The sequence below is a fragment of the Asterias amurensis genome, chromosome 2, assembly GCF_032118995.1.
Source record: "Asterias amurensis chromosome 2, ASM3211899v1".
NCBI classification, from domain to species: Eukaryota; Metazoa; Echinodermata; class Asteroidea; order Forcipulatida; family Asteriidae; genus Asterias; species Asterias amurensis.
This window is the reverse complement of record NC_092649.1, coordinates 1392037-1404280: the sequence shown is the minus strand read 5'-3', so window position 1 is coordinate 1404280 and position 12244 is coordinate 1392037. Positions and strand designations below refer to the sequence as shown.

General features: G+C 38.0%; 1 protein-coding gene across 4 annotated transcripts in view; it reads left to right on the top strand.

Moving 5' to 3' along the window:
* Window positions 1-2: 2 nt before the first annotated feature.
* LOC139950159 (dedicator of cytokinesis protein 3-like) overlaps window positions 3-12244 on the top strand; it is a 96558-nt gene continuing 84316 nt past the window's right edge. For all 4 annotated transcript variants that reach the window (XM_071948800.1, XM_071948810.1, XM_071948793.1 and 1 more), the window contains exon 1: window positions 3-127. In XM_071948800.1, coding sequence (XP_071804901.1) covers window positions 91-127 — 37 coding nt within the window. In that variant the 5' untranslated portion in view covers window positions 3-90. The remainder of the gene's footprint in view (window positions 128-12244) is intronic.

Here is a 12244-nt window from a genome sequence, read left to right as displayed (position 1 = left end):
AACTTTCATAGTTGAATCATTTTGTGCAAGGTACTTCCGTTTACAGTAGCAGCAAAGTACGCTTAAATTGATGGCGAAACGTCGTTCAAAATGTGGAAACCAGTGACGGAAAACAAGGTTGCAGTTGGTGAGAAAACTTTTCAATGTTTAAAAGATATTGTCACAGATGTTTGCGATAGTTTTAAAGATCACAGTCACTGAGGGAGGGGCCTCGAAATTTTGTCAACAATGTTTGAGTTTGTTTTCAATGTCCTGTCTGTTTGTCTGTCAGTGTCATGTCTGTGTAAGTTGCCCAATAGTTGAATCTTTTTTCTCACACTGATATGTACTGAGCATGCTCAGTATTCATGTAATTATTAAAAGAGTTGTGTTGAAAAGTATAGCCATGTCAATCAATGTCATTCCGGATTTCCATTATTTTAATTTTAATTTTTTACAAATTTGTTCAGTATAAAATTTGTTTTGTATCTTGACTTGGCACGGATGTCAGACACTTCGTACCTTTGCCACTTCGTACCTTCGGGACACTTCGTACCGTAACTAAATTGGTCACTTTGTACCGTGGGTTGAGTCACTTCAGACCCTCATCCGCACTTCGTACATTCATCCTAAATAATTTAATGTTTGTTGAGATAAAAATTATTAATACTAAATGAATTAAAATTTTTGTTTGAATATGTGAATGTCATTTTTCTTAATGTGAAATTAATATTTTGTATAAGTTAATTACCGCCAAGGACTACATTCTTCCCCCAATATTTTTTACAAATATTTTAAAGTTAACTCAAACAATCACGCAATCGTCATAATGGCCCCTTGGTCCCAACAAAATAGTAACAGTTGGATTGATTTGCTTTTATTTCATAATCAAAACATCCACTTCCATTCACTCTTTCAAAACGTCTCTCAAAACACACCTCATGTCAATAGATCCATTCTTTTGTATTTAATCTGTTCTTTGTTATTTTTGTTAGAATTTTCTCTGTAATGGTGCCCTGAGCACTTTTGTGGATTTGTGTGCTCTATAAGACCTCGTTATTATTATTATTAATCATCCGATCATAACCGATGCAGAAATCCAGAATTAGTACAAAGGTAGGAAGTGTCTCGTGAGGAAGTACGAAGTGACTCGTGAGAAGGTACGAAGTGTCTTGTAAGAAGGTACGAAGTGTCTTGTAAGAAGGTACGAAGTGTCCAAGGTATGAAGTGTCCAAAGTCCAGGGTACGAAGTGGCAAAGGTACGAAGTGTCCCGACACCCTTAGCACATGATGAATTTGCTTCCCCCTTCTTGTTAGTTCCTTCCTTTAGTTCTATGGCAAGGCAAAGAGGAAGTTTAGGCAGGCCATTGGGCACAAAATGTAATTTCATAAATTGTTAAGCAGAAAATAATTGCTTGACAAATTTTTTTGCTTAGCAAAAATTGACTGGAACACCAGCCACAACAATGTTAACTTGTAATTTTTGACAGGCGTTAAGAAATTTGGTCCTGGAGTCGATGTCACAAAAAGTTGTGAAAAAAGGGCTCCCACTGAAGTAATTGTAGTTTTTCAAGAAAGAAGTAATTTTCCACGAATTTGATTTTGAGAGCTCAGATTTAGAATTTGAGGTCTTGTTATCAAGCATCGCAAAGCACACAACTTCGTGTGACAGATTTTTTTCTTTCATTTCTCGACTTCGACTAACGATTGAGGTCAAATTTTCACAGGTTTGTTATTCTCTGCGTATGTTGAGATGACACCAACTGTGAAGGCTAGTCTTTTAAAACAATTACCAATAGTGTCCAGTGTCTTTAAAAAATAACTACGCCTTTAGTCCAGTTACAAAAATTGGCTACAAGGGAAGCCCTTGCAGTCTTCTGGATTTTCCTCTTTATTCAAGCCCTGGATCAGAGTGTGGGCTCAGGTCACGGTCATGGGCACTTAGTACAAAATGTATGGAAAGGATAGTAACATGATTTAAAAAATAAATAATATTAAGGCAAATGGGGGCCTTGGGATGCGACAAGCACAGGAAAGATCAAGGTGGAATGATGATGAAGAGGCCTTCCTTCTGCAGTGGAGGGACATAGGCTAGATAGATAGATAGGGGGCCCCCCATGTGCTTTTAAGCACAACTTATGAAAGGGCTGTACACTATATCTACCTCACGCCTTTAACCTATTCCTGAAACCCCATTCCTAAACTCCTTTGTAATATGCAGCACCGGCAGCGAAATGGGCACGCACAGGTTGCTTAAAATCATTCACATCAACAATAGACCGTATTGAATAACCCCTTTGCTGCTATGAAAGTCGCCATCGTGTAGGTCAAACTGTATGCGCGTCCAAACGTGTACATGTACATCAAAGAAACACGCAGCACGCAGCCTTCACGGTTTGATTTCTACAGCACTCGCACGCACACGGTCACAGACGCCGTCTTGTAGAGCAGATATTTGAACGCTGACGTCATTATCAATACTGTCTATAAATGTATCTTCCCTAATGGTTGTTGAGGAGCATTTTTAGTGAAGTGTCTTGTCTAAGAACACAAGTGTCATGACCAGGATTTGAACCCACACTCTGATGACTCAGCAATTTGAGTTCAATGATCTGGACTGCCCAGCCATGACACGTGTACTTGTAACCAAATAAAAATACTCAAAGTGTTAAGTGAAGGAATTTTTGCTTCGTTGAGATACAAACTGTGTCCCTTTATCAAATTAAATACCATTTACCAATGTGCCGGTTTAAGTGCCAAATGTTTTTGGATAATGACAGTGCTTTTTTGTTTCGGTTTTAAAAACCTTGACATTGTAATGTTAAAAATGAAATTGTGAAAAAAGACTAGCAGGTCAGTCTAAATTATTCGCTCATTAAAGCTTTTATTTCTTTACTTTTTTTTCTCACTTTACAACAAAACTCTACATTAAGAGACTCTGACTGCAATTGAATGTAAAAAAACAAAAAAACAATTGTGATGTTAAAGGAAGTACACACTGCTCTGCTGTTTTTTTTGTTTTTTGTACAGGAACATACTGTATCTTAGATCTATATCAACTTCTGTCTGTTATCAGTGGTTAATTTGTGTGCGACCTTTTTAACTTCCTGGTTTCCATTCTACTATGTGGCTATGCTTCACTGGAAGTTGTGCATTCAATGTTGTGTGTCGGTATGCATACGACTTTGAACTAGAAATTATTCATGAATACCCTTTGTGTATGTAGGCGCATTCTGGCACACTACCACAGTGCACTGTGAAGTTTGCACAATTCAGCTTTGTTCCCTATACACAATGGATTGGTTCACCTTAATATTGAAAAACATTTGTACGCAATGCAATGTGCACATGTAGAGTTTTTTCAGTTCAAATCTTTTTACTTCATTCACCACAAAGAACTAGGCCCAATTTCATAGGCCTGCTTTTATAAGGAAAGAAAAACTGCTTAACAAATTTCTACTAAGCAAAAATTAGCAAGTACATGCCACCTGTCACAAATGGTACATCTCTGACATTGCATTTTGACTGGTTATCTTATTCAGAGCCCAATTTCATAAAGCCTGACAGCACAAAAATTTGCTCAGCATGAACTTTTTTTTTCCTTGATAAAAACAGTATTACCATTCAAATGTCCTCATGATTTTCAGGAGTTATTTAAGCAAACAACAGCTGAAATACCACTGCACTAACAAGCAGTATGCAACATAAATGGAAATTTGGTTGGTAATCCTTTTTTTTTATCAAGGAAGAAACTTCATTCTAAGTAAATTTGTGCTAACCAGCTTTATGAAATTAGGCCCAGGTTATTTTTACAAAAGTTTGAAATTTTGCCCTGATTCACAATGTATGATCAATGCTTGCCCTACAAATGCAAACAAATTGGTACTTAACTTTGCAAGTTTATGCAATGTTTAGCCACAGTTTGCCCAGTGTCACATTTGTTTTGCTATAGTTCTTCAAATCTTTTTTGTGAAAATGTATTTTTGTCTCGATCTCTTTTGAAGGGTGTTGTCATTGTGTGGCATGATATTGTTAAATTGTTTTGATGCTATGGAAACAAATGAACTGTAAACTTTGAACCAAGAACCATGTTAAATGCAGAGTTTTTAAAGTAAACCATTGCATGTTTCCCGAGTGATAAGTGAATGAACTCAAAAGTAAGCCAGTGCAAGGTTGGATATTTAGTCCTCACATTCCATTCAAAATTTTACAAAGAGGAAGTCAAATTTTACAAAAACCAAATCAAATACAAATACAATTAAATGTAGATTCAGTCTTCAGTTAATTTTTTTCAAGGTAAATGTTTTTCTGTATTCTGTGTACGCACAAGTGAAACACATGTAGACCATCTGTACCGAAAGCTTGCACCAACAATGGAAAGATTAGATGGTACATGTGGGAATATCAAACAATTCAAAATAGTTTTTAGGACATACACAGGGTATTACTGATAAACCCCCCTCCTTCCAAAGTAGTATCACATGTATCAACATTCAAATCAACATTTTACGAACCTAATTAACAGTCATAAAATGGTCTCCCAAAATGTTGAATATTTTGGAAAGCCCCTTCAGAACTTCCTACTCTACATGTATATGATGACAGGCTGCTAAACAAATAGAAACAGCATTTAAACTATTTGTTGATTTTGTTGGAGGAAAAACCAGTTTTGTTTTAAACTAATGCAACATAGGCCCATGTTGGCTGCTAAATTTGACCTTGATTATTGTGACTATGCGTTTGTGTACATTTTATAGAATGGCCGCAATACTTATTAATTTTTATTGTATAATGACCCAATTCACCTGATGTCATCATCATCAGAATCTTGGATGCACCATATTGGTAGGCAATGGGATTGTCACTTTGCGTTATTTGGCAATGTCACTTTGCGTTTGCATTTTGCTCTGCTACACAAGGGAAACTGTTCGATGGCATTACAAAATATACCAACCATAAATGGAAGCGCATCATGTGTACATGTGTATACACTGTAATCATGATATAGACTGTGAATTTTATCGGTCAAGAACCAATCTGAATGGATCAATGTGATACAATACAAAGACGCACTGTACATGGCTCAGGGGGAACATGAGTAATATACCCTTGGGGTGCATTACCTGGTATCGACCTACTGTTGTTCGTTTCCGCTGTCTTTTACACTGTTATAGCCACGGGAACATGAGGTTGTTATTACGCTGGTATTAGGTAAACTGAATTTGTTCAAATAAAAAAGTTAAACGCAATGTTCCAATAAATTAAACAAGCAATTTAATTTATTTCACTTGTCAATCATGTTCGCTTCCCCCTCCTGCAATGTATTACCATGGAGGAAGCACAAAGGTATGACAAAACAATTAAATGCTTGGTAATGGGGTCCATGGCGGCAATTATCACCCTCGACTTGCCCCATATGTTGCCCCCTCGGATGTAAAAAAAACCAAAAACGATGGACCCAATCACAGCATGCAACAAGTGTGTATTGTAGTTATACACATGTATTTAATTTGTACATTGTATGACCAGGCCTGGAAGTACTTGCCCCTTGTCTTACCTTGATGCCCCTTCAAAGTTTCCTAAAACCTCTTGAAAGCTTGCCCCGATGAATGTACTCTTTGCAAAGTGAAAATGGCCTTGCCCTTTCAATAATGAAAATCCCAAGCCTGTGCAACATAAAAACCTGTCACGTTACACATTTAATAGAAGAAAAAAACCTGTCTGATTTTTCAAACAATTTGCGAGTTGTGACACCTTGGGATTAGAAGGCATTTTGTATCCCCACAAAAATCCTGCACGGGACTTCATTACTCTGCCCATTGGGTTGTGCTGTATTTGGATCGAAAATGGCATCCAGCAACCAAGTGACTGAAGAAAACTGGTCCCTCTATTGTATGTGGAACCCTCTCTCAGTACACAGCTCTTTACTGTCCAGTTACAGTCAAGAGCTAACCATTGATTTGATTGGAGTTAAGCCAATAACTGTATACATTATAAGTTCCAAATGTTATAGACTTTGACACGAAAAACAAATGCAAAGGAAGTGCACAGTATGTAGGCCTACATTTCTGTACACAGTGTGTTTTAAATGATCACACATTAGTAAAAGAACTGACTAGGCAGAACCTCTGCCAACATTTTAATGGGACCATCCAAATGGGAGGGAAATTTACTCAAAGGAAGCATTTTCAGATTCGTGTTTCGTTTTTCCTTTTCCTTTTGGGAAAATCAGGGTTCTTCCCTATTGCACAAGCTAGGGTACAGGACCACTATTTGGCAATGTTGTTTCAGAAGACCTTGGTGCAAATCAGCATTCTTTTCCCAAACTATTGAAATTTATGTTCAGAATGCCCCACAGTTTGAGAGAAAAAAACGGGGGGGGGGGGGGGGGGGGGAGGTGGGGGAGTGGGGAAAACCCTTGAAAGTGATGAGTGGCAGTTAGGAGTACAGTAGTACATTTTAATAGTATGGGTGGGGAGGAGGATGTGTAGAGAATACTGTATGTAGAGTGCTTTAAAGACACAGGACACCTTTGGTAATTGTCAAAAACCAGTCTCTCACTTGGTGTATCTCAACATGCATAAAATAACAAACCTGTGAAAATTTGAGCTGAGCTTTGGTCGTCGAAGTTGCGAGATAATAATGAAAGAAAAAACACCCTTGTCGCACGAAGTTGTGTGCTTTCAGATACTTGATTTCGCGACCTCAAATTCTAAGTCTGAGGTCTCAAAAGCAAATTCGTTGAAAATTACTTCTTTCTCAAAAACTACGTTACCTCAGAGGGAGCCGTTTCTCACAATGTTTTATACTATCAACCTCACCTCATTGCTCGTTACCAAGTCGGGTTTGATTATTTTGAGTATTACCAATAGTGTCCACTGCCTTTACCGGGTAAACAGATGTTAACATCTGTTTGTAGAGGTGAACATCTGTGCCAGTTGAATGATGTACTGATCAGATGCTGTTCCACAATCCTTCTACTCTGTGACACGTTGGAGAGGTTCCAATAATTGACTATTAATTGACTATTTTAACCAAGGGGAGTCACTGGTCATTAGGCTTTCCCTTAACCTTTCTATAAAGTAACCCACTGGATGTGAACTGTGTAAACTTTTCATCTGACACAGGAAGTTGTAGAGAAGCCCAGATTTCGAACTTTGTCAAAACATTAGATGTTTCCATTGTATATGTTTTAGGCCACGGTACAGGCCCGGAATTTCAAGTTTGAGAGTGCAAGCTCATTTTATTTTGTAGAAAGTGTTTCCAGTTGGAAAATCTTTAAAAAGTAAAGGGAATTTTCAAACCAACAGGGTGCTGTAAATGCTAAATTCTCTGGTAAGCCTGTAAGCTACGCCTTGAAATTTGGGCCCAGATAAAATGGCCCTTTAGCTGTGCAAAAATAACTGAAAAGCTTAAAGTTTCACTGTAGAAAGAAGACAATTTTTTTTTTTATACAACTAGCTTGCTGGACCCAAATCACCCCAAACATATGACAATCCATACGCATGATTTCGTTTGATTATCGTTTGATAATCAGATTATTGGACTAGATGCACTGTTCTTGCATGCTTCACATGGGATTGAGCATACCATTACCACCATAATCAGAGTCTGACAGTTTGGGTGTTTAGTTACTGTACCTGGTTGGTTTTGTTAGAGCCAGGATGGACTCTGGTAGCTCAAGAAGTCAAAATCTGTAGTTGTTTGAGGAGGCAGGGGACAGAGCAAGATACCTTGCTGGACTTACTCAGTTATGAGGCTACTGTCCCACGCTAAAATTACTGGACTCCTCAGGCCAGCATTTTGTTTCTACACCACACAGAAATCAAGGTTACTTGAGACCCTTGGAAGGAAGCCTGAGAAATTAAGTGAGCACATTCCAGCCTGAATTCATTTGGAAGAAGTAGTGCAAAGACATGAAGTTATCCTCAGTCACTGGCTTGTCTTGATTTAACAAGCATTGACACCAATTGCAAATGGAGATGATGAAGAAATGCAGGCCTCTTTGTATTTAACTATTAACTATGTGGCGAAAGGACTTTAATGTGGTCGGTTCACCATCTGTAAATGCATTGGTTATCGCATACTGTGAACAAGGGGTTGGAAATTGGTCTATCATGTTATAAAGGCATTCTGTGGGGGTCTGGTACAATTTGGGTTTCCCTGGAAGACAGCCGGCCAGGGGTGGATTTCACAAAGAGTTAAGACTTGTCTTATCTTGTGTTACATGTAGGGTCCTAACTTTGGACTTGCTGTATGTTTTTTATATCTCCTAGGACTAGTCCTAAGTTAGGACTAATTTCTTTGTGATACTGACCCCTGGGCGTTTATCTTTGAGAGGACAAGGCCATCATAAGGGCACTTCCATGAGAAAATCTTAAAGTTAATGGGAAACTTTTGAAGAGACACCAAGGCCAAGACCAGGGGCAATAGTGGCCGGGTAGGTGCTGTGGCCACGATGTAATTCTAGGCCCAAGACAGCATTGCTATGATAGTTGTGGCAAGCTTTTGTGTAGCAACCTCCAGGGTCCAATTTTAAAAAGTTGCTTTAGTAGACAAATTTGCTGATCACTAAGAGCAGTTTGTGCTAAGAAAAGTCAGGATCTTGTCAAAGATGGTGCATATCGTTAATGACTGGTACTGGCTGGTAACCTTTGCTGAACATAATTCTGTTGTATAATTTGTTGTTATTTTTTGTATGTGGCCTTGTACACTATGTACTTCCCGATGTATGTACTTCAGTCATATCTGAAAGGATAATTTTTACTCCAATTCATTGTGTGTGTTCACTCATGGACGTTTACAATGTACATGGCTTCAAGTCTTTCAATTCAAGCTTCAATAACTCGGACTGAAGGGTGTCTCTTTGGGGGCAACTCAGGCATTCCTATCCATTCTCAGACATCACAGGGTTTGCTAAATTCCACAAGTCATCTGCATTCAATTACATTACTTTTCAATGTTCTGGGAGTTTGATTTTTAACCCAGTTGCCGCAAACTGTCGAGCATCACACCCCCCAAAAAAAGAGAAAAAAACGTGTCTCTTTTAGAAGAATAATGCGCCACATTCTGCATCGATTTTGTGTTCGTTTTCACAGCAGAGAGCAAGTTTGGAAAAAGAACCGTGTGGTTGACTATTGGACGATGGTTGTACTGGTTCACTAACAATCTAGTATGAACATGGCTTGATCAAGTCTCGTGACAACAACTTCTGAGGATTGGATAATTTTTCACCCTGAAATGTTTGAGTCTCAGAAACAATACCATGCATAAACCAATTCTTAGATTAATTCTTAGTGATGGTCTTGGTCCATTTGCGAATTCTGAACATTGTGACAGTTTTTTGCTGTTTTCTCAACAAGTAAGCAAAGTGCTGAAACTTGTCATGTGGCTTTTACTGCATCTTCCTTTATAAATTTGACTATATAAACAAAAGCATTGCTTTGATTGGAAAAAAAAACAATCTATGACTCTACCTTTTAGGGCAGGGCTTAAAGGCAGTGGACACTATTGGTAGTCACTCAAAATAATTATCATCATAAATTCTTTCTTGATAACGAGTAATGGGGAGAGGTTGATGGTATAAAACATTGTGAGAAACAGCTCCCTCTGAAGTGACATAGTTTTCGAGAAAGAAATAATTTTCCACGAATTTGATTTCGAGACCTCAAGTTTAGAATTTGAGGTCTCGAAATCAAGCATCAGAAAGCACACAACTTCGGGTGACAAGGGTGTTTTTTTTTCTTCATTATTATCTTGCAAATTCGACGACCGATTGAGCTCAAATTTTCACAGGTTTGTTATTTTATGCATATGTTGAGATACACCAACTTTGAAGACAAGTCTTTGACAATTACCAATAGTGTCGACTGTCTTTGAAGGTCCACTCATCTATACAAACAAGCTTTTGAAGTAATACAGTGTACAAAGTAATATTGTTTTTTTTTAGTGTGCATATTTTCCTCCCGGTTTAACAGAAAACTGCTGCACAATGAGTAACTGTGTACATAACAGAGAGTGACTCAGTGACTTGACCATACACTCCCATTTTCACACACCATGAGAGATTGACTTCCCTGCAAGTTTCCGTCTGATAGGATGGGTTTGTCCTGTCCAGTCATGTAGCACTACAAGCAAACAGCCCTTACTTAAACCACATATGGCATTTGTACACTACTCCCACTGAAGTACATTTAGAAACAGAATAATCTAGCAGGCTTGTATGCTTTGTTTTTGAAAGGGCAAGGGCACCAAGGCATTTTCTCCTTGGTAAAGGACACCCTATTATGAGGAAATAGCAAATTTATACTGGAGCATTTCAAGGGCAACAAGGCAATGACCAGGGGGCATGAAGGCAATCGCCTTCGTTTTCTCCATGAAAGTACATGTACATGTATAAGGCCTGATCTAGTCATTTATGGAGTCTTATTCATGTTAGCGAACATATCTGCAAATTAGGTGCTCAAGGCACTGGACTAAAGAAAAGCACATTTTAAGACAGGTTTTGAAGTTCATTAAATAATTGTTTGACCAATTATCCTTGGAAAGGTTGTTTTACAAAGTTAAGCTGGGTACTCGGCACTCATTGCCAGAAACACTGCAAGGCAAACCTCTTCCCGTACAATGTACATTGTAGCTGGGTTTTATTACGTGCGTTACACAACTCAACAGGACCTAGCTTTACGTCCCATCAGGGGAGGATGAAGTAATAATGGAAGTGTCTTGCTTTTAAAAGGACACATGTGTCAAGACTGAGATGGTATTTTGTGTTCAGTTCATGCAAACCTTTGTTTACAAAAAGAGTGACCTTGTACACATTCCAGAGCATTTCCAGACAGGGGAACTTTTGTATATTTTGTGTCTGAATTTCATCTAAATTCATGCATTTCTGAATGGACAAGTTTTTAGAAGTGCACCATTTGCTCATTTAGAAAGTTCCTGAATACAAATCAGGCAATGCAGTCTCAACAAAATAAAGGCACTGGACACTATTGGTTATTAATTACTCAAAATAATTGTCAGTATAAAAACTCTTTGTAATCAATACAGCGCTGTTGATAGAATCAAAACATTGTGAGAAACAGCTCCCTGTGAAGTACTCTAGTTTTTGAGAAAGAGGTAATTTTTCTCCAAAAAATAAAATACCTCAGCTGAAGGTGTTTATTATGCATACCTGAAAGCACACAGAGTAATGCGACAGGGGTGTTTTTTCCTTCATTATTCTCTTGCAAATTCGATGACCAAATGGACCCATATTTTCACAGTTTTTAAATTTATTTTATGCATAATATGGTGGGATACACCGAGTGAAAATGCTGATCTTTCACAATTAACAAACAAAGCTGTCCAGTGGCTTTAAAGTGTTCTTCCATTGACATGTTGACAGATAAAAGCTTTGATCAAAATTCTGCATGCAGGAACTCCAGGCTCTGGCTCGTTTTAAAATGTGTGCTACATTGTAGTAAACATCACTGTCTCCCAAATTGGTGCAACTGAAATTATTGTGCTGATGTCAGGTGAATCGGGTCGTTCAATTTGATGACCAGGTTGTGCAACTGTGTACATGTATGCCACAGTGTATTTGAATAGTTAAAAATGGTTGGTCAAATTGCTTGGAAAATGTACTTAAAAATATTGTTAAAAATTGACAAAGGGAAATTTCATGCACATTGGGAAAATCAGGGAAGTTTAAAAAGAAATTCAATCACGTTTGTTTTTCTAGTGTTCCTGCCTCTCAGCTCGTTCATTGGAAGCTGATTACTCCACTTATATCACTTACGTAAATTGAAACTTTTATAGCCTAGTACTGTTTGTACATGTAATGAGAAAATGAATCTCACTGTAGTATGACCTGTAGTGGTTCTGAAAAGAAGCGTTGGTTGTGATAACTCAAAGTTTCGATCAGTATGCTCCGACTGTCTTCAGGCAAAACCTTCATTCATCTCTCTAGGTCTCTTCTCCTGAAGACAGTCTGAGCATACTGATCGAAACATCAAGTATATGCCAGTTCTTTTCAGAACCAGTGACCACAACTCGTAGAGAGTATGTCTGGAATTTGGTTTGAAAATCCACAAGACCGCAGTAGCTCAAAGTTTTTGCTGGGCCAGACATTTAGTATGGCCATAAATATATTTTAAAAGCTGCTTTAGAACCACAACAAGTATTTAGCAGTTAGCTGAACACAAAATAGTTGTGCTTACATGAATATAAACCAACCAGAGGAATAATGTCACACGTACAATTTATGACTGGTGTCCTGCTAATT